Source organism: Molothrus aeneus, chromosome 5, assembly GCF_037042795.1.
Source record: "Molothrus aeneus isolate 106 chromosome 5, BPBGC_Maene_1.0, whole genome shotgun sequence".
Taxonomy (NCBI): Eukaryota; Metazoa; Chordata; class Aves; order Passeriformes; family Icteridae; genus Molothrus; species Molothrus aeneus.
The window spans coordinates 41,007,947-41,033,687 of NC_089650.1; the positions used below are offsets into that span (position 1 = coordinate 41,007,947).

Below are 25,741 nucleotides of genomic sequence, written 5' to 3' on the forward strand. Positions count from 1 at the left end.
GATAATTTAATGTTTTTGGAGGGAACAAAAGAAACTAAAGTCAGCTACTCTTATCCTCTGTTAGTGTTTAGAGATGTTGACTTTACTGTATGGAGACCTCAAAAAAAATCTGGGGTGGGAAAGGGAAGTTCCTTCTCCTTGTCCCCTACATATTTAAAAAAAATAGTTGCCACATAAGTTAGCTAGCTTTACCTAGTTAACCCCTCATACTCACTAAAGAAGTTCAAAACTTTTTTTCTAAATTGTATGAAATAGTAGCTAACATGCTTCATTTTCAGTGAGGAAGGGAAACTACTGCCAAAATCTCACTGCGGAGAGCAGCACTGCAAATAGTAATGGTCAGGTATGACAGAGCAGGAACTCCCATGCTTTGTGGCTGAGATTCTCCTCACACTGAAGAATATCACGGTGCACAAACAAAAATGTTCCACCCTACCAGAGGCGAACAGAGCTGAGCAGGGAGTTGTTACAGCAAACACTTTAGACAACTCTGTAGCTGCATTCCAGCTCCAGGGAATAGTAAAAAGCAGGTGTGATCTAATAAACCTTCACATAACAGCTGGAGATGCTTAAAACTGAAGAATGGCTTCAGCAGATTTTATTCTAATTTAGTTTTATAGCAGCTTTCTTCTACAGGTTCAGAGCTGTAGAGTTTTTTTTCCATGCAGTGAGGTTACCATAATGTTATTAACAGAAATGCAAGCAAATGATGATTATTTTCAAGGCTCAAAGTTTTAACAGTAGAAAGAAGTAATAATGCAGCAGGTTTTTCTTTGTTAAATATGTTTCTATGTTTCTAAGTTTTTTACAATTTATACTCAAAAAATCTAGAAGCCATTAGGTAGATCCTTTATTCTAAATTAAGCTAGCAGTTTGAAAAGGCAATACAAACTGAATAAATAGCCAGAAATCGAATTATATCATTGCATTGAAATCACATGCTTCCTACATATATATTCCTGAATGAAGTCACACATAATCACAGAATTTCAAATTTAACCGTAGGCCAGACTGTGTTCTTATTCCTAAGCTATTAACAAAGTTCACGAGGTGCAAAATTAGTTTATATGAAAATAACATCTTTCATTTACAATGGTAATATGCTCATACTTAGTCTAAAGTATCTGGAATCTTACTAGTCACTTTCATTCCATTTTTAGTCTGCTTTGATCTGTCAATGTTTCTATTTTTAAAAGCTTTCCATTTATACTTTCAGAAGTGTATTTTTGTATTTAGTTAATATTCCTACATATATATATATATTAAAAATAGCTTAATTATTTGACTAAGTAAAATGCAGAATTGGTCTTCACATCATCATTCTGACCCCTTTAAGAAAAGCAACCATCTCTATTTATAATCCATATGAAGTCTTCTCCTAAAGTACTAAAAATATTCAATCCTCCTAAAATAGTCAAAGTAGCTAAGAGTCTTCCTGTGAATAAAAATTAAATGGTTTGTCATCACAGAGTTCACTGTAAGAAAGCATTTGCAAGTGTAAATGCATCTGCACAGCAAGATAACTATTTTGCTTTGGAATCCTTGAAATGAAAAAACAACCTAGAAAATGTCTTGCAGCCTTTATTTGACTAGAACTAACACCAAGAAGACTTTTTGATAATAATCACATTCACTAACAGTACCAGACCATTCACTCTAATATGAACTCTTAAGCTAAAATATTAAGTAGAAGCTTGTTTAAATTGGGTAATTGTCATTTCTCAAAAAGACAACATTAAATACCACTATAGCTATTAAATGATTTTGTCTTCAATAGACAAAGGCCTAGTACACCTGATCAAGAAAGCAATTTGCAGAAAAAATATTCTGCCCAGTTACAGTCATATTCCTTTGCAGCAGACATACTAAATATTTGGAAATAAAAAGATTCAAATAGATTGTAATATGGAAATGCATTTAAAAAGCTGCAGGAGAAGATGATGTACCAGCACTGCAATTTGTTAATACAAGAAAGAGTTTTCCCATGTTAAGGGCCCAGTAGTGACCAAGGAAATGTGGAAGAGCTGCTGACAGGCTAACAGCTCACCTTACATGTGACCAGAAAGTTCTGGAAAGCAGAATCACTGATAATGTTGCACTAAATACAGATTAAATGTTTGATACTGGTGTCTCCATTGCAGAAACACTGGTGTATCAGAAGAAACACATTATCAAGCTTTTATCTCTTGGAGCTGCTGTTGGACCTGGAAGAGAATAGACAGAAATATAATTAACTGATAGTGTGACCATATGCAGGGGAAACACACACACACTCACCCAAAATAAGCCTTTTTTTTGAAAGACTACATACCATCTTAATGTCTGGCCTTCTGTTTTTTTTGTCATTCAGACACCGATCAGCAATTGAATACATTTTATGAATTGAAGGTACATCCCAGTCACTCATCTTTTCATCAACATAATCCTCAATAGTTGCTTCCTCATCCTCAATTTCATCTTTTATACTTAACTACAAGAGAATTTGAACCAACAAGCAGATAACATTGTAAGTATCTGAACAGAATGTGAGACTATAAATAAACTATAGATTTTTATTAATTTATTATTTTTATTCTATATCATTTTAATTACAACATCATAAAGCAAATTTCTTTAAGCCATATCATACAGATTTAACTGTCTCCCACTTCAAGGCTCAGTTTTCTAGTATTGTTTCTTTTGTAAGAGAAGAGGCACAATCAACTAAGTATCCTAATAACCCACAAATATCCAAGCTTAAGCTGGTATAATTTTTTTAATCACTTTTATAAAGCCTCTTCCTGTAAATGAATGTGAGTCTGTAAACTAATCTTCTGTCTCCAGTCTCAGTGACTGCAGTATCTGCTGGAAACTTCTAGTCAGAAATCAAATTTTAAATCTGACTGGTTTAATCCAAAAGTCCTCAGCTCCAACACACTTGAAGTGGGTTATCTGTAATCACACATACTGTTTGAGGAAGCATAAATGAGTAAATAAGAGGCAATGAGTAGAGGCAGATCCTCTGCCTTCCTCTATGGGTCAGTCTGAAATTGCTGACCAACAATTGATTGTCTCAGAATCTCTTAACTGATTATGATTGCATATAAAGTGATCCTGGAGCAGTGGGAGGGAAGGAGAAAACATGAATATACCAGCAACTGTGGCTCCCGGTTTTCATCCACTGGAGGAAGACCTGTTATTATTTCTAGTAAGACCTAGGAGGAAAAAAAATCAGAAGATAAAATAAAGCACAGAATAACCCTTAGCATATATATAATTTGCAAAAAAGAGCATGAACCTCCAGGCTGTCAACAAATACCCTCAGGATTTGTGTTTGTCCAAAGATTTCCTATACAATTCATTGGTTTTGTTCCTATTTTTATTTTCATTAACTGTTAATAGCAGTGTGGCTTACAAATTCAACACAAGTTATTCTCAGCCTACATGGTGCTCCTTCACAGCAAGACTGAAGGATTTCCACACTATTCAGACATAGTGTTGGGCCCACCTTCCCATGAAACGAAATGCTGGGAAGGAAGTGGTCAATAGTGGGTAGGGTCTTGGATCTATCCAGAACAAATTAAATTTTCTTCCAAATATTAAGCTCATGTCTTTTTGTACTCAGCTCTAAGGCAAATTCAACATGGACATTGTATTTTTGGTGTTGACTATAGTAAGACACAATAATTTTGGAACATTTTCTTAAATTTTCTTTTTCAGCCTGAGTTACGCTTTTGTGCAACACCATGCAAGGAAAAACCATGTTCCACACTACTTCAAACCACATTTAGCTAGAACCTGGAATATTATTTTACTCTGGTCTTTCACATAGCAAATCAACATATTCAAATGATTTTAACACAAAGTTTAGAAACACTATCTTAAGAAAATATCTATTGGGAAAAAGAAAAATTATAGACCAGAGTAATCATTTCATTTCAGATACTCTTGATTTTGTGTGCTTTTATCATTTACAACAGAAGTCATATACTGCTTCCCACATTCTACTTACTACTCCAAAACTGAAGATATCAGATTTAGGTGTTATCTCTCCTCGCAGAGCTTCAGGGGCCATATAGGCTGCTGTTCCAACAATTCTTTCAGTCATGATTGTCTGTGTGAATGTTACAGATGCTCTTGCAAGGCCAAAGTCAGAAATTTTGGGCACATATGTATCAGTTAATAAGATATTTGCACTGGTGGAGTGGAGAGGTATGGGAAGAAACAAAAAAGAAAAGAGAATTTTCCAAACAGTACAGTAAATAGGTTTTATGACAAATAATTCTTTAGTAACCAAATGTAAACTGCTATTTTGACTATCTTGAAAGCTAAGATATTTACACATTATTCATAAAACAAGTTATGTAAATTTAGTTTTGCTGGAAATTGTTAAATTTCAAAATTCATTCTTCTAAATAAATGAAGAACTGACTGCAAGATCCATCTATGTTTTTTCTTGTGTGTGCATGCATAAAAAAAAAAGGCAAAACAACAAAACACAAGGAGAAAAAAACTAGATGCTCCCCCTACCCCTAGAAAACCTTAGAAATACAAAACTTTCTTTTAACAGACCAATTATGTTACATTTATGGTTTGGCTTTAAGAGAGACAATAGAGAATAATTAGCTCTGATCAACTTCTCCTGGATCACAGTTTAATTCTTACAGTCTAAATCTCTGCTCAGAACTAACAAAAGCAGGTTTTTTATACCTATTATCTAATACCAAGTCAACCATGACAAAGTCATGTGCCAAATGAATAATACTCTTATTCTTGTCTTGAAAGAAAACCAGAAAACTTATTACTGCTAGAATATTCTATGTGCCATGTTTTCACTTGACCTCTAGCTTTTCCTTTCCTTAAAAAAAGGCAACCCTGACAAATGAGGCTCATCTCAAAGTCCTCAAAGCTTTCATAAAATACTCAGTGAGAAGAATTACAGCAGAAATCTACTGGGTTTTAAACTTGTACCACTTAAAACCATTTAAAATAGCTTGATTTAATACTTATGAAATCCTCATTTTCTGATCCCTTTAATGGAACTGTAAGAAATCCACAATGCCTGATATAACATATAATACTTCCTGTAAAGTTATACTGCTAACTTCCTCTTCTTGTTCACCCAACCTGAACAAAATTAACACAGCTGTAAGTTACAATGGATCACTTGATGTTAGAGCTGCTGTAAATAATGACCACTACAAAAGGCTAGACACTTGTCAAGGCATCATCCACCAAGAGAACAAGATCACAACTTCATAAATCTCAGCTTCTTATCAACTTGAATCCATTCCAAAGAGTGGTCATTTTTTTGTGTACACCACAAAAAGCACAATAAATGCACGTTTTACTGCAACTTTCAAGCTTCAAAAGAGAACGGAACTATTTCCTGGGCATAACCAATCCTAAAAACTATGAACAACTGTATGAATCCCATTAAATCTTGTCCCCTCTAGCCTAGAGAAGCTGTTCGAATGCCTGTGTGTTTATGAATGGTCTACATATCACAGCAAAATGAAGACTGAAGTAATCTTAGATATCTCTTCATCTAAATGTTATCTGGGAGTGGCAGCACTATTAATAGTACCAATCAAATGTATTGAACTACTCACACAAGTTGCAAAATGTTATTCAAACAAAAAAAACCCCAAACCCAATTCTCCAATATGATCAACTCACAGCAGTTAGAAGGGCAGAGGCAGCGTAAGGTAAAAAAGTGCATCCCTTGCAGTCATTACACTTCTCCAGAGGCTTAAGCAGGGAAGAAAGAAGAAACAAAGTGTCAAAGCAGCAAGCACATACATGAGACAGCTGAAGCAAATGCTTGTTCCCCCCAAGCTGAAAGGTCACAAAACTGAATTTGCCTGTATTTAGCAGAGTTGCCAGAAGCCAGAAAGCTACTGAAACATTCATCTGTAACACACAGTCAGTTGTTCCTTCCTAACCATCAGAAAGAGTAAGGCATCTGGGGCTTCTCTTCAAAGATTTGGGCCTCTTTTTTAAGAATACCAACATAGTAAACTGTAGCAGCAACAAAACAACAACAAAAATACCAGAAAAAGCCAACCAAACTCTACAACAAAACCCCTACCTATTCTGAGTTCTGATATCCATAGGCAAAAACTCTGGTATAACAAACAATGACCATTCATTATCATTGAAGAACCCTGAACTTCATGAACCTGACTGAAGTAATATTACTGTATTCATAAAAAATAGGGGTAAATCAAAGGAGACACTCTGAAGAAGTGTTCTACGAAAAGGAAAAAAAAAAGATGTGTTTTTATCTGAAAAATTCCTTATTTAAAAATTAATTTTCTTCAACAGTAGCTTCACTAGAAGCAGTTAAAGAACAGAACTTTGTGTGTTCTCATGGCACTCAAATAACTATTTGAAAGTAACAGATACAATTTAAAATACAAATTACAATTTACATATTATAACACAATTACAATTACAATGCAAAACCTCATGGCTGGAAAGCTGTCCAGCAGCTAAGGGAGCTGGCAGAAAAGGAGCCTGAGGGAAGACCTTATTGCACCATACAATTAACTGTCTGAAAAGAGGTTGGAGCCAGGTGGGGGTCAGTCTCCTTTCCCAAGCAGCAAGCAATAGCACAAGAGGAAATGGCCTCAATTTGTGCCACAGGAGGTTTAAATTAGCTGTAAAGAAAAATTTGTTCACCAAGTGAAGCAGTGAAAGAGGCTGCCCAGGAGAGTGGTGGAGTCACCAGCCCTGGAGATATTCAAAAGACATCTAGATGCAGGCACCTGAGGACATGGTTTGGCAGTGGACATGGCAGTGCTGGGTTAACAGCTGGACTTGATAATCTTAAAGGTATTTTCCACCCTAAGCAATCCTATGCTTCTAGCCCCATAATTATCTTTAGAAATCTGTACTAGTCATGCCCTTGTGGCACAGACAAGATTGTGGAGATGGATGTCACTTGCAGAAGATTGTGCCCTTGACTGAAGTAATGCTTTTTGCAGTTTGTTCTCTCTAAAATTACTTCAACAGGGGAAAGATGAAAAAGAAAAATGAAAATGTGAAAATGCAGCCAGCAATAGTCTGCAGGTTTTACCTTTTAATATCTCTGTGAATGTGATTATTTTCATGCAAAAAGTTGATGCCATTTGCTGTACCTTGAACAATTTTACACCTCACATTCCAAGGAATTGGTGGAGTTTCATCCTTGATTAAGAAGAGAGAAAGGCAAGTAAAAATCTGAAAATATATATATACACTCACGTAAACCAAAACAAACATACAAAACCCCCACAACCCAAAAGCAACTTCTTGCTATGTTTTGTTGTTTTCAAGTAGATGATTAAAAACACTACCAGCATACATTTCTTAATTGACTTGGGCAGAAATACATACCTTTGTCACATTACATTTTTTTCCTGCATTTTGCCTTAGATTAAGTTGTCAGTTGCAAAAAATGTTCTTGGTTAATGCTTGATTCTGACTCTCCAAGGCCAGCTGCTCTGCAAATACCTATCTGTATCTACTGCAACTCCCACTTTGTACTGGCACTGATACCAGAGCCTTCAACCCAAAGCAAATAATTCAAATCAATCCACTGTTTTTTACTAACAACAAGAAGCCAATCTACCAGGATTTTTGGATTTTTTGAGAGTAAAGCTTTATTCATGCTACTAATTAAACCTCAGAAGTAAGGACATCTACATTTAAAAACCAGTAATCAAAAATGTTGTCAGTGGCCAAGGGAAGTGGATTACAGTATCTCCCCATTCTACCACCTCCCTTGCCTGCTCAACATCCAGACACAAAGATGACACAAGCAAGAGTCCATGCATCAAACATATCCAGTGAAGTCACAAAATTAAATTATCAGCAAGTACAGATGTTCAAGTAAATATAATATTCACCTCTCTGATCTTATTAGAAAAAGATTCTTTCTAATTTATAGATTCTGATTTAGAGTCCTTGATTTATGACATAAATTTGTCCTCTTGTAAAGGAAGAGACCTTTATTTCTCCTTTAGCTTTCAATTACCCCGTCTTTAAAGCTCCGCTGATGATAACAGCTAGTTACACTGATGACTGATGACCATTTTCATATACATCCTTGTTAAGCACTGCTCATTTCTACAGATAAACTTCCACTGTCCTTAGGTAAGACTCAGTCTCTCTTCTGCACTGATTCAATTTAAAAAAAAATTGCACCTGTAGCAGTGTATGCAAGCAAATAAATGTAAATTGACACAGCATTGCTAACAGGACTAGTTCTTTGCTCAAGCACTGCTATTCATTCTCATCATAGCACCACTTTTTTCCCCCACTGGAGCAGAAGTATTTGTGCAGCCCTACAAAGGAAATGTCTCCAGATGAAAATTAAATATTTTTTCATCCAAGTATTATTTTATCAGCCTGATCAGTTCCCTAATCCAAATCTTTCTCCAACTAACAAATGCTTGAACCAGTACAACCAGATTATCAGTGCAGAAAAAAAAGCAAGCCCAAGATCTTAGGTCTGAGGATATGAGTGGTTGAAGTAGCACCAATGTAAAATGTTCACCAGATTACAACCTCAGAAGCTGCAATTGCTTAGTATTAAGCAGATTTTTTTAACTCCTTCAACAAATTAACACAGACACTAATCTACTACCTTAAGTCTGGCTTACTATTGGACTGTGTGTCCTTGATAAACAGAGTTGCCTCACCAAACCAAAGCAACTTGTTATTTACTTAAGGCCAAGGCTAGAACATACAACATTTGATTAAATCACAAGCATTTATACAAAATAATAGTTTTTTAAATTGAAATTTACATTTACTTACGTACTTCAGAAAGAGATAAGCAGACTATGAGCGCTGTATTATAACCACTATCACAAGGACAATAAACAAGGTCAGTTTCACAGATTTCACAGAATCTCAGGAACCAGCAGAGAACATACCAACATAAGAACTGGGAACAAGACTGCAGCACCCTCTGCACTGCCTCACACAGGCACAGTCAGTGCAAGCTTCTGTGATGCTTCAGATATCAGTACATGACATTGCACTGACAGCCTGATTTGACTTTAATCTATCTAAAATGTTTCTCTAAAATCTTATTGGAAGAATCTTGTTATTAGAACACAAGAAGAAGGTAGTAAAACATGATTTGGCCATCACAGTTCAGTTCCATTTGAAAGACATTCCACAGATTCCTGTACTTCAGCAAAGTAAGGCAATTAGAAGCTAGAAAAGATTTCACTTACCAGACAAGCAAGTCTGTCAAGCAATGAACCGTTGGGCATGTATTCATACACCAGACATGGCTGAGCACCATCACTTGAGAAACCAAGTAATTCTACTAAATTTTCATGCTGACACCTATGGCAAAAAAGAAAAAATATCCATTCACATGAGCTCTGAAAGACTCAACATCTGAGGAAAAGACAAGGCAGAGGGAACTTGATTCCCAATGACTTGTTTCACCTCTACTGCACAAAGCCAGGTTTGTGTGGTGATGTTTTAAAACAAACAAAATGTGATTGTGCTGTATAAGAAACATTTTCAATTAACATTTTCAGTAAATTATGTTATGTTAGACAAAAATTGTATAATGATGTACTCACTTTGCCATTATGTTTATTTCTTGCTCAAACTGCTGTTTTAAGTCCTGAACACTAACATCGACCATCTATAAAAACAAGTATTTGACATTAACATCATTGGTTCATAATAAAATGCACAGCTGTTCATTAAGAAAAACAAAAAAAAGAATTGTATGCTTTCTTAGTTAAATTTTCACAATACACCTTCTACTAAGTTCAAAAATAAGTATTGGAATGTCACTTTAAATTCCTTGGAACACTGTATAACTGGATAAATGGATCCAGTTTCAGCAATCAACAACTTATTCCATTCATTGCAGTTACACCCCAATACTACTTAATTACAAATTCAATATTCACACAAAACAAAACAATGGTTATGAAGACTAAAATTCTGTGACAATTTAGCTTGTGAATCTCAGCGTTGTAATCTGAAATGGAAACCTCCTTAGGACCCCTTCTCTTCTGGCACTTCTTGAGGGTGAGGGGAAAACAACTGGGGAAACACTCTGCTCTTCCCAACAACTCGCTTAGCCCCTCAAAGGAGAGCTACAGAGAAGGCAAGAATTAGCTCTTGTGACTGTGCTGACTTGCAACACTGATGGGACTAAGGATAAGTTTCTTAAGCCAACTAATGCGTAGGACAGTGACAACTTTTGGAAATCTATCATTCAATGCTTTTCACAATAAACAAGATAAACAAGTTCATTTGATAAAGTACACAGTCATTAAAATGAAAAATCCCCAGGACAACTCACAGCAATGAGCTTCTTGACAGCCACGTTTTTGCCATTGATGTAGCCTTTGAACACAATGCCAAAGCCACCTTCTCCCAGTTTATTACCTCCAGCTGATTCTGGTCGCACATCAAAATTATTTGTAATGCTTTCCAAGTCATGAAATAAAAAATTCTGGAAAGCTGAAAGACATTGACATTTAGCATAAAACTGTGTTTTCACTTAAGGAACAAGGTTTTCTGTTTCAGGTCTCTTAAAACAAAAACTTGCTACTGCACAAAACCTGACACAGTGGAGCCCTACCTCCAGCTCTGTGATGAAGATAACAGAAACACAAAAGGAAGACAGATAAACATATACAATTACCTATGCATCATTTTCTTCACAACTAACACTGTAGCACACATCTGATTGAATTTTTGATTCACACTTGCAATACAGGTAGCAGAAATTAAATGTGTAGCAGATCACAGAGAGAGCAACAGTGCCTTATATACAAAAAATACACCAAGGTTACATCATGTTCCTGGCAGCAACCCAAAAGTGAACCTTTAGGAAACAACAGACCAACCACACACTTTCCTAAAATGCCTTCTTCAGTCATCTTTTCTGCAGCATTCTTAGTAATTTCTGACATACAAAATCTAGTTTCAAAGCATGAGATGCTGAACAGTCTATAAAATAAGTATTGGAAAAGCACAACAGGATTATGTGTGGCAAAAAAGAAATTGCAATTTAATCAACAGTTAAGTTTTTCACTCAAAGTAGGTGATTTATTGGCAAGATGCTGTTTCCCACAAATGCACCATGACAGGAATAGAGTCATCATTCTTATGAACTGCTATGATTTATTTCACATGGGGTGAAGGACAGATCAGCAAAAACACAGCACTGAATTCTACCAAAGTAAATGTCTACCTGTGTTACTGGACTGTGAGCTGCTGTTTTCTTCACTTGAGTAGGAAGAATCTGAATGCTGCTTCTCAGTACTCTGAACTAAAGCAGGCTTTACAGATGCCACCTTTTTTTCTTGTACAGGTAGTTGTTTCTCATGTATAGGCAAGGTTTCCTGTGAAGAAAGAGGTAATGTAACTTCCTGTGGCATCCTTACAGCCTCTGAAAAGGGAATTTAGAAAAAGCGTTAACTACATTAGGAACCAGAGAAAAACTAAGTAATGTTAATGCCAATATTTTTCAAAATTAGGAGGCACATAAATATCACCAGGTTATATTGTGCCACTATGTGTCAACTCCAGCACTCTTATTGAAACTTTAAAATCATACTTTAACTGTTATTACAAATAACAGAAAGTGGAAAATATATTCATTTTTGGTTATTCTAACCTAATCTTTTCTGATTTTCAAGTTAGCATGAAGCTCTTTAGCATCTTAGAAAACTGAGAACACAATACAAAATGTACAAGAATAACAGTTACCTGGAAGCAAAAGGCTTGCTGGTGCTAGGAACTGATTCCTGATCAGCAGATCCACAAGATCAGCAACTGTACAGTTTGTGGTTCCCCAGTCATAAAGCAATTCACACGTGGGGCTCTTTCCCATTTGTACAAATGCCTCAAATTTCCTTAAAAGATAAATATTAAGACCAGTATTAAAAAAAAGACAAAATTACCTCAAGAAGCAAAAAAAATCTGAATGCACTGGAAAAACCCCAGTTTTCTGAAGACACAGCCAAAAAAAACAAAACACATTTAAAATCAGGGTAAAAGCATGCAAAATATGGGAAAAACTATAGGAAATACACATATACATGGCTTCAGCTGTCTAGGATCCATAATATATTGGCATCTTGGACTAACAGAGAAGAGAATGTCAGCCAGAGACAGAGAGCTAATCAGACCCAGATCAAATGGCAAAAATAATTGTTTTGCATCCCTTTAGCATTCACACTCCACCTTGAATATTTTGAGATGGGCATTAAGAAGCAAATGAGATTGCTTCAGCATTCTGACTGATTTAGTATTATTACTGAAAGAAAAACAAAGATTTAACACTACCATTACTAGAAGAGACTGGAAACCCAAAATTATATATACAGCATGTAAAAATCTCAGTGTTTGAAACAGCTTCAACAAAGATTCAACAAGCCCTTCAAGCAATGAGGTGCTCATAAAATATTGCAAGCATTACTCCTCAAGTAAACTTGTTAGTTTTAGGCCTCGGGCTCCCCACGTTTGTTGGGCATTTTCTTGGAAGCAGTGAATTAGGAGTTACAGTGCAGCTGTCTCTTGGGCACCATAACATCAATGCCTACTAGTCTTTAGGGTACAGAAAGTTATGCAGCCCGTCCTGTATTGCTAAAAATATCTGTGTCTGGAGTTCTAATTAATTCTAATTTCTTTAGTCAATTTTCTGAGGCTTGCTTAAAACCGAGCTGCAGTACAATTAGGAGTAATTACCTTGCGCTCCCTAAGGAAATAGGACTGTAAGACGCAAGTGCCCACCAGCACACGAGGTGCAGCAAGTTATAGTAATGGGCTGGCAAGCGGGATTAACGAGGTACTTGTGGTGAACGGGTAATGCACGAGTTTACGTTACGGGACTTTGGTGTAGGACCTTATGTGCACTTGGCTGTATCTGCTTTCACCGGACGGGTTGGTTATATCCACCGCAAGTTTCTTCCACCCTTCCTGCGGGTCGATGAGCTCCGCCAGCCGCCGCACGAGCCCGTAGCTCAGGCAGCGGACGTGCGTGGAATCCGTCACGGGCTCGCCCATCCTCCGGTCCTGCTGGGACACAGGGTTACCCGTGCGGTTCGCCGGGAAGCGCCCGCCCCCGGCCCCCGCCCACCATTCCCGGCTGCGAGCGCCCTCTGCACCCCGCAGCCCCTCACGCCTCACCGTCGCTAGTCGCCCGCGGGCCCCGCTGCTCACCGGCCGGTACCGCCGCTTCCCCTCCGCCTGTACAGCTTCCCCTTTAAGGGGGCGGGGCCCAGCCCCCGGTGCCACTGACGTCACCGGCGCGGTGAGTACACAGCGGAAGAGCTCGCCTACCTGGTCCTCCCATAGGCGGCCGAAGGGGGCCCCGCCCCCGGCCCAACCCATGTCCGGCGGCGAGGAGGGGGGCTCGTTGTGTTTCCCCCCGGCCCTGGGGAACTTGGTAACGTCCTCGGGCCCCGTTGATTGGAGGAGGGTGAGGAGGAGGAGGAGGCCGTGGCGCCCCCTGGCGGCGGCTTCCGGGGGCGCGCGGCGCGCCCGGCTCTCTGTGTCTGTCTGTGCCTCGCTCCCTGTCCCTGCGTCCCTGCATCCGTCCTTGCCTGCCTGCCTCCCTCCCCGCCTTTCAGCAGCCTTTTCCGTAGCAGTTGATGCTTTTCCGCCCCTCTCGGTTTTTCCTCTGCGGCCTGGCGGGGAGCAGGGCAGGCCGCGGCCATGCTGCCCTCCTTCAGTTACCTCACCGAGCACACCGGCTTCCGCGGCACCATCAAAAACGCGCCCGGGGACTTCGTAGTGACGGAGCTCGAGGTGCCCGAGCTCTTCCTCGGGGACTCCCGAGCTGAATTGCTCCAGAAGAGCAGCGAAGCGCCGCCGGCACAGAGCAGCCCGTGTCCGCGGGAGCCCAAAAGGCGGAGGACGGAGCCCCCCGGCCCGAGAGCCCCCGGGTGCCCCCAGGATTCTGCTCCCGGGGCTCCGGGGCAGGGCCCAGGCCGGGCGGGAGGCGGCTGTGCTGCATCCCCGGGCAAAAGAGAGCGTGAGGGAGAGCCCGAGCTGCAGCCCGGCCTCGGGGAAGCCCCAGTGTTGGAGTCCTTGCTCGGCAAGCCCGTGAGCGAGCTGCTCCACAAGTTTGCCTGCGATGTGAAGGATGCGTGGGGCTCGGAAAACAACGCGGATGCTGCTGCTAGGGAGTTCTCGCTAGGACCGAGGCTGGACAAGAAAATTCGAGCTGATTTACACAGTGCTGTTAGGCAGAAATTCCCCTTTCTAGTCACGCTTACAAAAGACAATGAAATGATTGTAAAAGGGAATCCCGATTACAGAGAACTTTGTCAATTAGTGACTGAAAAGGAAACAAGTGATTTCTTTAAATTTTTAGATGCAAAGCTCGAAAATTCTACGTTTTCCTTTGAGCCTGATGGAAACAAAGAGCACAGAAAAACAGTTCACCACTTTATCAATAGAAAATTTGGAAAGCTTTTAGAAACAAAGTCTTTTACCGTGACAGATGTCAATGATCAGCCAAGTACATCAATAATGGTACGGTTTCGAGAAAAAAGTTGGTCCAGAAAAAGGTGTGCTGGTGGCTTTCAGGAGAAGCAAGATGTTTATACAGGTAAATACATTTTTAGCAAAGGTCACAGGTATTATGGTGTTCTGTAGATAAGATAGATAGAAATGATACTCAGGATCATTTTTATACAACACATAGGCCTGTCAAGTCACTGTTTATGTTGAAACACATCATTATCAATGCACTGGTGTTACACCCCTGGAGAAGGAAATGGAGGAATCAAGTTACTGCAGCGATTTGGCATCAACTGCTCGCTGATAACAGTTACAGTTCTTTCAATTGTAGCCACTAACTCACTCTGTGGCATTCCCAGGGTGATAGCTTTCCTTGAAAATAATTGTGGGATTTTGGAGGTGCATCTAGATACTGAACAAGTTAGTAAGGTCAAAATTGACTTATGATCTCATTCTTCAAAGCATTCTCTGATACAGAGAATGTTTCCTGCAATATGTCCATGCATGTCTGTTGAATTATACTGCATTTTATGAGGTACTGTTCTAAAGGCATCAGGGTTTTTGGTTGGTCTGAGTTTTGTGTACTGTTTTTATTTTTTCCTTCTATGCTGTAAAAGTCCCATTTGATTTAGATTTGTGGGGTAGGAGGGCAGCTTCTTTACAGTATCCATGCTGTTACAGTTGAAGGGGAGAACCTGCCTGTCTGTCATGGCAGAACACTGAAACAAAGGCATGTTTCTAATAATTCTGAGATGATTGTTTCAGCTTTCACCCTTCAGAAAGAAAACCTAGAAACACTAGAAGCAATTGGCTTGTTGGCAGCTGAACTTGATGTTCTTCCTTCAGACTTCAGTTACACTGGCATCAAAGATAAGAAGGCTATCACTTTGCAGCCTATGGTGGTGAAGAAGGTGACTCCTGAGAGGTACTTAAAATTTGGGTGCAAGCAATTTACCATGTAGTTTTTGGTGTTAATAAGTATCAACATGGTAGAAGCTCTTGAAATGTTGTTACTCATGAGTCTTCCTTTTCCCTGTATAGAGTACAGTGGAAATGGCTTTAATCTTTTGTAGCTTTAGGGAATATGCAATTTAGCACTCAAATCAATGGCAAAACTCCACTGCAAACTGGACTGTAAGGCCAGTTGTCCAAGAGATAATTAGCAAAACTTTGCATGCATGTTTAAATGATGAAGAAAAATAGGTAAATGCATCCACATGGCAAGAGAAAAAATTATTTTTTATAAATAAACAGTTTATGATGTTATTAAAATATTGCATAGGATTCAAGCTCTTAAACTGAAATTTTCCTTTGATTTGTGTTGTCATCTTATGGCAAAAGTTCCCATACCTTCTTGGTGATTTCTCATGGGTAGCTCCTCACAGCACTGGCTCCTTCACCACAGTACAGACAGCAAACTCCATCTCTCTCCTCACCCAGCTAACCCACTCTTTTGTAGCACTCATCCTTATTGGACACACTGTGGCCTCTTAAGGGCAGGCCTGTTCCTAATCTTTGGTGATTAGTACAGCTGCAACTCCTCAGGTGCGAGACTACCTTCTGCACTATCTTTATTTTCTTACATTCTATCCCTCCACAGATTTGAATGACTCTTATTTACACATAAGAACAAAGAGATTGAGTGGATATTTTAAAGGGTAAATATTTGAACTGTCAGCTGTGTTTCCAATTACAAGCATGTGCGAGCACACCCAGAGAATCAGAGCACTGAAATTGTTTTTGTTCAGGCTAATGGAGAAAGAGCAATTGTGTTTTGGAGTTTGCTAGAGCACGTTACTTTTTCTTTTCCTTTCTCTTTAATGAAAAACAGGTTTTGAGGAGGTAAGAGTAAAAAAATTACTATTTTTTTAATTAAAAAAAAATTAAAATTCTGTACGCTCTGAGAAAGTTCCATGTTGCTTAATTCCAGCATCTGTCAGTATCATAAAAATGCCAATAATTTAAAAAGTATTTCTGAATTATAACTAAATTTTAAGTCTTCTATCTCTGCATTTGATTTTGTTTTCTCATAATAATTGTTTTACATCCCATTTTATTTTTTAAAGTGTTTTCAATATGAGTGCAAAGTTGAAAAAGACATTTATTAGAAGTTGTATAGCTTTAGTAGAGGATGGTTCATATTTTCTCCCAATTACTTATTCAGGTTGAAGGCAATTGGAAACAAAATGGAAAAAAAGGGTATGAAAATATACAACATCCGTCCAGCACGCCAGCACCTCAGACTTGGTCAGCTGAAGGGCAATCACTTTGACATAGTTGTGAGAGACCTCCAGCACCACAGTCATGACTCCTCTGCAGATTTGAAGGAGAGAATAGCTGAAGCAGTGGAAAGTGTTGAGGTAAGAAAGACTCATGATAATGAACAGAGTTTTAATTCTTTGCTGTTATAAAAAGTACTTTTAAGGAAAATGCTTGTAATAGCACACTAATGGCAATATTTCCCAAGTTTGGTGTCCTTTGCAGTTTTATGTCTTTCCTGCATTACTTAGGGAATCAGGAGTAAAATTGCCTTCCAAGAAGAGATTACAAGTGAATTGATTCTGTGTTTCAGACTGGAGACCCCAGGGTGGTGCAGCAAAAGAAAAGGGGAATTCAGTAACAAATGAGGATGGATATAAGAGCCATTGCTGCATAGAGCTGGGGTGACCAAAGTGATGGGTCTCACTGTGGCAGATGAAGGGGGAAACAATGTGCTTACACATCCATATAGTGTGTATGGGATACCTGTATACACACACATATGTTCACTGCATGTCACAGCTGGTTGCCTTTTTTGGTCATGTGAGGAACATGCATGGTTGGCTTGGATGAAAAACTTTCATGGTATGAACATATGTGGAATGTCCATCTCTGAGAAAGAAGATTCCCCTGAAATGCAGTGGATTTTGATTCTGCTTTCCTTAGTCCCTGAAGGAAGCTTCGATCATCAGACATTCTTAAACCACCAAGAAAACTAAAATTAAATAATGGAAGGGAAAAATTGTAGCTATTTTTACAGTATTGATTTTCTTGTCCTATCTTTTGAAGTGATAACTATTAATTGCTTTAAGAAGATGAATCCAAGAATAAAGTCTTGAATGAAAACTACTTACTGTGCAAAAGCAAAATACATTACATGTGCATTGGAAATTAATTTTATTATTGAGAAAAGCATTCAGTTGGTACTATAATGCTTTCTCCACTCCATCTGACTTGTTTTATTTTACTGTTTGGAAAATGAACCCAAATTCATATGATTGTGTGTCTTTATTAGATTTGCCCTATGGCAAATGCCCTATTTACCAAATTCCTATGATTGCTTTATTAGATTTACCTTACTGGTCAGAAGATAAATGACAAAACATGATACGTATTAATCCAAAATATGCATTTTTCATCTTCTCTGAAAGCAAAATTGTATATGGGACCTATAGGTGTCCAAAGCAAGATAATAAAATTTGAACCTAATAACCATTTGCAAAATAAATATATGTTTTGTATTTGTCTACTCCATGTATACTTACTATTTTCTAGAAAAGGGTGTTCTCCTTGGGTCACATGACTGTGATTTTACCTCCCATGTGTGACCTAGAACTCATCAGGAGATTTAAAATCCCAATTAGCAGAAATGTTCACTTTTGACCTTTATATTGCTGTAATAACAGAAATTATCTCATGTTAAAAAGATTCATGTTTTTAAGAAAAAAATGCCCAGTGGTTACTGTTCATTAGCTGTGCTGCCTTTGCTTGAGTAGAGATTCCATAATGTGACACATTAAAAAAGCTTAATTACTTTGACTTGACCTATAGTTGTAATTATAATAATTAACTGTATAGGAATAATTTTCTTTCATTTACCTGGGATCTTTTTAATAATGTGAAGACAATGGTAGAACTTGATTGTCTTTTTAGATGTCTTTTTTGTGCCAAAAAATCATAATGAATTATGAGTTTGGCTTTTCATGTAACTTCTGATTCTGGTTTTATACATTTTGGATGTAAATATAGATGTATGTGTGTTGTCTGCCTGGTTTTATTGATCATACCCAGTACTTTCATGTGTGTAACATACTTATTCTTTCTCATTCTAGACAAAAGGTTTTGTGAATTACTATGGACCTCAACGATTTGGACAAGGACAAGTTGTTCAGACAGATCAAATAGGATTGGCTTTACTGAATGAAAAAGTGGTATTTCCATTTTGTAATTTGAGTACTTACTGTCAAGAGAATTTCATATTACTGTTGCAATGTCTAGCACTGGAGTTGACCTCAGTGAACAATTTCATTTGTGAGATAAATCCATCTGTGTGCTGGAAGCAATTGCTAGATCAGTTTCAGTAACAGCTTAAGCATGAAGATATTCATACTGAAACTAAAACCTTTTTTTTAAACAGCAAGTTAAGCTTTAAATAGTTCTGGGGTGATAGTTTTGTCTGTGATTGGAATGTGATTGGGATTGTCATCATGCCACTTGGCAGCAAAGTGGTTGCATTCCATACAGGATTTGAACACTGAAAAGAAGCAGGCTTCATACAGAGTTTATTCATGGTCCTGATCACCTCTGAACTGTAACTTCTTTATCCTGCTGGGGGTTTGTTTACTTCTTAAAAATGTCACATAAGTTTATAAGAGAGGATTTGCTTTTTCAATACTGCAGTAATTTATCTGCAAATATAGAAGAGATTTCTGCTTTCCATTATTCCTTGACTACTTTCCCAAACTCTCAGTTCTGAGCTTATTAAGTAAAAATTAATAAGATAAGAACAATGCACTTTTCAGTGTATGTTATAGTGTCTGGCACTATAGAAGTAGGTAGAACACTAATCAGACACTACAAAGTCAAAAGGATACTTGAATATCCTTTTCTTCTGATCTTCTTCTGATTGTGAGAAAAAATCAGGAAAACTTACCTTTCAAGTACAAGAATCAGAATTTGAGGGCAGCCCATGAAAGTTGCTGTTGATGTATCTGACATCAGATAGCAGTTGGACCAGGTGCCAGTCCCTGAGAGTAATGATTTAAATCCTTAGTCTTAATTTAGTAGTTTAATTTAAAATAGGTCGGAATTACTGTTTATATTAAAAATGTGCTAGTGTGTGCTTGTACAGTCCAGTACAGAGGAGGACAAGAGCCAGGTGTCACAGGTCAGTAGAAGTGCTAGCAAATTGAGTAGCTCCTCCAATATTGCAAGTAGCAAAAATTACTGTAGTGTTTTCCTTGTCACAGTGTCATCTAACCTAATACAGATCAGTATTAAAAAAAACAAAATGAAAAAAGTTTTCCCTCTGTATGAGACTGTGAAAGTGCTCAATCTAAATTTTTCATGAAGTATGCAGGATGGAAGGAACTTTCCTGTTCAAGATGCAGTGATGACAATTTCATGTGGAAAGTTTGAACTGGATAACCAAGAAAGTGACCTGTTTTCTCACTGAGCTTTGAAAACTGTTTTACATTTTCTGGGTGACTAAAACCTCTTTTTAATCTGAGAAGGGGCACAACACATTGTTCTGTGGTTCATGAGATCTTCTATGAAAGGGAGAATTTCACTTTGACACTAAAGAACTGATTTAATTTTGAGAACTTGCAGAATGTGTTGAGTCAGAATTGGATGCATGATTACCTGTTTAGCTGATAAATAGTCATATTTAACTGAAAAAAAATTGTACTTTTAAGGTGAAAGCTGTGAAGTTATTTTTCACACCTGAAGATACTGATGATCCTGTAAACAATGCAAAAAGATACTTTCATCAAACTGGTATGTCCACTTAAATTGTCCTTGTATTTAAGCAGAGTTGATATGTTGCTGCACAGGGAAATAGTTTTTATTTTCCTACTGCTTTATGCTACTTACACTTCATTATAATGAACTTCATTATAATTTTTATATGTGCAACTCAATAGAGTTGCATGTTTCAAAATTATATGAGGATGAGGTCCTAAATGTGCAAAATAGTGGAAAATGAATGTACTTCAGGTGAAAAAAATATGGAAGCAAACACTGTATATCATAATGCTGGAAGAGACTAAGATTTATCAGGAGAGTTCTGGCCTCCTTCCATCTGTCTGCTTTTGGATAATGAATTTCTTCTCTCTAGTGAGGGAAGTGTACAGGAATATGGCACCCAACTCATACTCAGCACTTAACACATCTACTTTCTTTCTTTCTTGAACTAAAATCAACAAAATTGGTCAAAGGCAGGAGTGTGCTGAGTAGACTGCTCTGTTTGCCATATTTATTATTTTTATCATTCAGCCAAACTTTCTCAACAATTTGAAGTTGCTTTCAACTTCAAACATATTTTTCTTTTCAAATATTCCACATCTATTAGCCTGCTTATCACTGTAGATTGTCTTACCAAGTATGATATATAGCTTCAAAAGCCAAAGACATGTTTGGTTTCACAAAAAAGTGTAAGATAAATGATTCTGTTCTGTACATGGCTGTATGATGCATGGAACTTCCAATTGATGTGGACCCTGAAAGCAGCTGCTTGCCTTTTCCTGAAAGCAGACATGGAAGTCTGTGCAAAAGGCTTCATCAGGTAATCACTTGTAATATGAAAAAAAACCCCATAAAATTTTAAATATACAGCATTTATATAATGCAGTAAAAATCTGATTAAGTGCACTTTCATCTTGGTTAAGAGTCAGACTTCCCTAAGGCCAATGTAAATTTTGCCATTAAAATAAAGACATGGTTTTTACCTGCTGTGAAATACATCTTCTGAAATGATAAGAAGTAGAGATTTAATGTTCTTTTATAGCTTGGTTTTTACTTCCAGTTACCTGGTTCAAAAAAAAACACTTTGGAGTGATAAAATAAGTTTCAAAAAAAAATTGTTTGAACTAGGCTGAATAACTGAATGACAGCTAGTTTAATTTATACTGCATGAAACAGAGTAAAATTCATGGGTCTGTGTTGATAGGCATACAAGATGAAATTTGTCTAAGGCAACATATTGAAGGAAAGGAAATCATCAAAGCATGGAGACATTAGACTGACACCTTTTTTCTCTATTTGATTATTTTCTCTTTTTAAATGTCAGGTAATACTTGAATAATCAGGGATTACTGACATGGTTATTTTTGTTTATGTCAGAAGATGCAAAGGGCACACTTGTAATGCTGCCAGAATTTAAAGTAAGAGAGAAGATGTTGCTACGAGCTTTAAATCGCTATGGTGTAAATCATGAAGGTTGTACCAAAGGATGGCTCAACATTCCTCACTCCTTGCGCATATTCTATGTCCATGCTTATTGTAGTAAAATTTGGAATGAAGCAGCATCATATAGGTTGAAGACTTACGGCTCCAAAGTGGTTGAGGGTGATCTTGTCTTCTTGGAAGAAAATGATGAAAGCATTTCCCTGAATGACAAGGTGAGTCTTCTTGTGAAGTAGTTCTTGTAAAAACAAAACACCAACAACAAAAACCCCAAACAACTCCATGTACTTGAATACATAAGCAGACATACTCTAATGACTTTATTTTGGTTCTTTCTTTAAAATATTTAATATTTGTGACTAAGTTAAAAAAAAGCATCATGTAGGTTTGTTTTTTTTTTTTTTTTGTTTCACCATAAATAGAGCTACGAGCTAGACATATAATTAACATCTTTAATCTGTTTTGGCTGTTCATTTTATTCAAGTGAGAGAAAGGAACAGGAGGTCAGAAATGATACATGTGAAAATTTAGTCTACATGGTATATAATGCTCTTAGGATCTGACTGGGGAAAGCCTTCAGAGTAGACTCTGGGTGTTTCCATATTACTAGTCAGTGCAGATATGAGTCTTGCTCTCCACATCAGGCCTTTCCGAAATACAATGCTGAGTGTGAGTCCAGGGTGAATGGTAGCCTCAGGCTGATCTGATAATCTCATTGCAGTTACAGAGGCAAAACATGTTTGGCAGAGTTTCACTGGTGCTGGGTCTAAACTGGTACCAGCTGTTCAAAAAATGCAGCGATCTTCTTGGTAAAGTACTAAAAGGCAAGGGAGTGCTTCTGCTTACCCATAGCTCAGCCTGGGAGCTGTGAATGGGCCATAGGTGAGCCAGTGAGTAGAATCTGGCAGTGAAGTGTCTGGTTCCAGGTTTTGACATACTGTAGTCCATTCTGAAGTGCTCTCTTCAGATGCTCTCTCTTTTAGGGTTAGCATACCTTATTGTGAAGACAGCTACCAAGTAGCAATTGGTAGGACAAGAGGAAATAGCCTCAAGTTGTGCCAGAAAAAATTAGGTTGTGTATTAGAAAATATTCTTCACCAAAAGGGTTATCAAACACTGGAACAGGCTGCACAGAGAAGGGGTTGAGGCACCATCCCTGCAGGTCTGTGATGAGGGTTTAGTCATGGACTTGGCAATATTTTGCAGCTGGATTCAACCTTTTCCAACCTAGATTATTCTGATTTTATCTTTCTCCTGATCAGATCAATCATAAACTGTGCAGTGTTTCCTAGAGGACAAACAGGTGTGTGCAGAAGCAAAATGTAATTAATTTCTTTTGGGTGAACCTCTTACAAATTTGAAGCAAGAGCATTTGAAAGGCTACCTCTGGTCCCTATGGAGTAGCTTGTGTTTCAATTGATATTTTTGTTTACTAGTATTTTTGAGAGTGAATGTAAATGAAACAATTAGATCAAATAAAATTAAAAGATGTATTGAATTCAGTATTGAGTTACTGAGTTTTATATAGATATATTCCTTCTTAATATAAAACATTTTTTTTGTATTTTTACATTTGCTGATGTAGCACAAGATGGCATTGACTTTGTTGACTTCAGACTCAAAGAATAATAGTGGTAGACATCAGTAAATATTTAATGCAATGCCATCTACCAGTAAACTGATTAATATAAATTAAGCATGTCTTAAGATTTTTTCATACCTGAGTTTATTGCCCTTGCAGTAGTCAAATAACCTTAATATTCTGTGCAAGTTTGTGAGTACAGTGCATAATTCCTAAAATAAAGCATATGATTTTACTTTTTAAAAGGTTGGTGTTTTTTTCTTCTTAAATGTCTTGTCAGGTTCATGTAGTCACTGCTGCAGAAGAATCAACTAACAAATACTCTATATACCAAGTAAGTCTGTATGAAAAAATCTGAGTTGTTGATCTTTTTATTTTATTAAAATGCTTTGTTTTAAATAATGTGATCAATTTAACTGGTGCAGTCTTTGTCCCTGCCAGAATGCTCATTGAAGAAAACACGTGAACTAATTTCCACTCTCATAACAAATTTACTTGGTAGTGGAAATAAGTACAGTGTCATTTGCAGTATGGCAATATTTATCTGAAGCTGAATACTTCGTGAAAGATTTCAGTCTACTTGGAAAAACTTTCAAAAGAAGTTGACATTCTAATTTTTGAAGGTTTCAGACTATAATTGTGAAGTCTTGCATGGCAACTGAATATATGGCAACTGAATGTCTTTACTGCTATACACTGCTTTGTTTTAGGAATCCTGATACATTGATTATTTGTTCTGCTTTAATGATACTCAATATATCTGCCAATGCACAGCTTCATTTCACAAGAGAATCTATTGGTTTACTATTTCAGGCCCCAAAACACAAGGTTTTAACACATTTTAAATGATCACATTTATTTAAAGGGGCATGGGTGAGCATTACCTCAAATATGCTTGTTTTTTCTTTGAAGGTGGTTCTTCCGATGGTGGGACACAGTATCAAGTATCCCAGTAATAAGGTTGGACAATGGTACCGTGAAAGACTTTCTAAGGATGAGCTGGAGTTGTGCAAATTCAGAGTGTCTCCGTTACAGCTAAATATACCTGGATGCTACAGACTCATTTTGAAAAATGTTAAGAATCTCTCATATTTTTTGGAAAGTAGTGAAAAAGAGATCAAAATTGAGGACAACCATCTGAATGATTTAAAAGTCTCTCTTCATATATCATTTGACCTTGATCCTTCATGTTATGCAACAGTCTGTCTGAGAGAAATAATGAAATGTGATTTTTAAGATTCCACTTAACGAAAGATTGCAGGAATATTGTACGATGTTGTTATTTTAGATGTAATGCCAGAAACATAACGGAGAATAACAGGTTCAAGTCATGAACAGGAAAAATTTGTAGATTGAGATTCATACAGATAAGGAAAAAAAGCATTACCAAAATCCTTTGGAATGTTTCAAAATAATTCCAAACTCTGAATGCATTGAATTAATTGGAGTAAAACTGTTGCACCAGGAAGGCCTAACACAACTTAAAGAAACCATGGGCAACCAGCATGAATTTGCTCTTTGCATAGGCATCTGGCTTGCAAAGTCCTGGAAAAGTATTTGCAGCTAACAAATGTGTCTTCTAATTCATAGTATTTTTTATATGTTTTATACTAAATGCTGTTCAAGCAATAATGTTGCAAGTTTACAGCCTAAAAGGTTTCTAACTGAAAAGTTGTACTAAGGTTTCCCAAATATATTGTATTTCATTGTGTTCAGGTACTTAGTGTTAAAAGGTTAAAGTCCTGAGTCAACAGTGACAAGTTGTCGGTTGCATTATCAGACATTTGATGAATGCCCCAAATTAAGTTAATGCTGACAATTTCGGGATTCAGTAGTGTTTAGCTGGGAATGCCTATTTCAGTAAGCTCTTCAAGATCAGGTGAGTACTTGACATCACTGGAAAAATGTTTATAATAAAACCAAAACCATGTATAATAAAACCAAACCATTGTTTACAAGATCCAGGCTCTACTGTTACTGTCAAGTCTTGTGGTAGTACAAAAAAAATACTAACCAACTTTGGAAAAAAAACTTCTTTTTGATTAAGTAAAAAAAAGGCAGTTAACTGTGATAAAATGAGTGGATTTTTGAAAAAGAGTAGAACAAATAAAGTATAATTTACCTTGTCTGTTTGCCACTGTACCACAATATTTGTGAAACCAAGTTAGGATATTGTGGTTTGGATAGGTGGACAACCAGATGAGTGAAAATGTGATTGGATGATGAGATGCAGGGAGTAGTAGTTAATGGGTCACACCCTCCCTGGAGTGAGTGTCCCTGGAATGTCTTCTGGGCCCATCCTGCTTCATGTCTATGTCAGTGGCTGGAGAAGTGGATGGAATTCACCTTCAATGAATCTGCAAATGACACCAAATGAAGGGAACAAATGGATATTTTGGAGGGTCGGGCTGTTGTTCAGGGCAGCCTAGATATGTGGAAGGAAGAGGCCAGTGGGAGCTGTGTGACACTCAACAAGGACAAATGTGAAGTGCTACCCATGGGAAGGAAGCACCA

The 25,741-nt window shown here is 37.5% G+C and overlaps 2 protein-coding genes across 2 annotated transcripts; one reads left to right on the plus strand and one right to left on the minus strand.

Moving 5' to 3' along the window:
* Positions 1-564: 564 nt before the first annotated feature.
* IRAK4 (interleukin 1 receptor associated kinase 4) lies at positions 565-13,210 on the minus strand. The gene is made up of 12 exons (XM_066549852.1): positions 13,144-13,210; positions 12,860-13,029; positions 11,722-11,867; positions 11,204-11,401; positions 10,307-10,467; positions 9,570-9,634; positions 9,210-9,324; positions 7,061-7,170; positions 3,992-4,175; positions 3,132-3,194; positions 2,312-2,470; positions 565-2,204 (listed from the first exon to the last, which is right to left on the minus strand). Exons 2-12 carry the CDS (start codon positions 13,018-13,020, stop codon positions 2,172-2,174), a joined length of 1,395 nt encoding a protein of 464 aa, XP_066405949.1. The 5' UTR covers positions 13,021-13,029; positions 13,144-13,210; the 3' UTR covers positions 565-2,171.
* Positions 13,211-13,471: 261 nt separating this feature from the next.
* On the plus strand, positions 13,472-25,353 carry PUS7L (pseudouridine synthase 7 like). The gene is made up of 8 exons (XM_066549945.1): positions 13,472-14,569; positions 15,247-15,406; positions 16,646-16,841; positions 18,573-18,671; positions 20,157-20,238; positions 21,583-21,860; positions 23,508-23,561; positions 24,140-25,353. The coding sequence occupies exons 1-8, from the start codon at positions 13,672-13,674 to the stop codon at positions 24,461-24,463; spliced, it is 2,091 nt and encodes a 696-aa protein (XP_066406042.1). The 5' UTR covers positions 13,472-13,671; the 3' UTR covers positions 24,464-25,353.
* The last annotated feature ends 388 nt before the right edge of the window (positions 25,354-25,741 follow it).

Bases quoted from the DNA above. Each gene is read 5' to 3' on its own strand.
- IRAK4 (XM_066549852.1), bottom strand. From the start codon at position 13,020: ATGGGCGAGCCCGTGACGGATTCCACGCACGTCCGCTGCCTGAGCTAC. The intron at 4,176-7,060 runs GTAAAACCTGCA...CCACTCCACCAG, and splicing joins ATTCACAGAGATATTAAAAG to TGCAAATATCTTATTAACTG. The intron at 2,471-3,131 runs GTATATTCATGT...ATTCTCTTGTAG, and splicing joins ACCGGGAGCCACAGTTGCTG to TTAAGTATAAAAGATGAAAT.
- PUS7L (XM_066549945.1), top strand. From the start codon at position 13,672: ATGCTGCCCTCCTTCAGTTACCTCACCGAGCACACCGGCTTCCGCGGC. The intron at 16,842-18,572 runs GTAAGAAAGACT...TTCTCATTCTAG, and splicing joins AAGCAGTGGAAAGTGTTGAG to ACAAAAGGTTTTGTGAATTA. The intron at 20,239-21,582 runs GTATGTCCACTT...TGTTTATGTCAG, and splicing joins AAGATACTTTCATCAAACTG to AAGATGCAAAGGGCACACTT.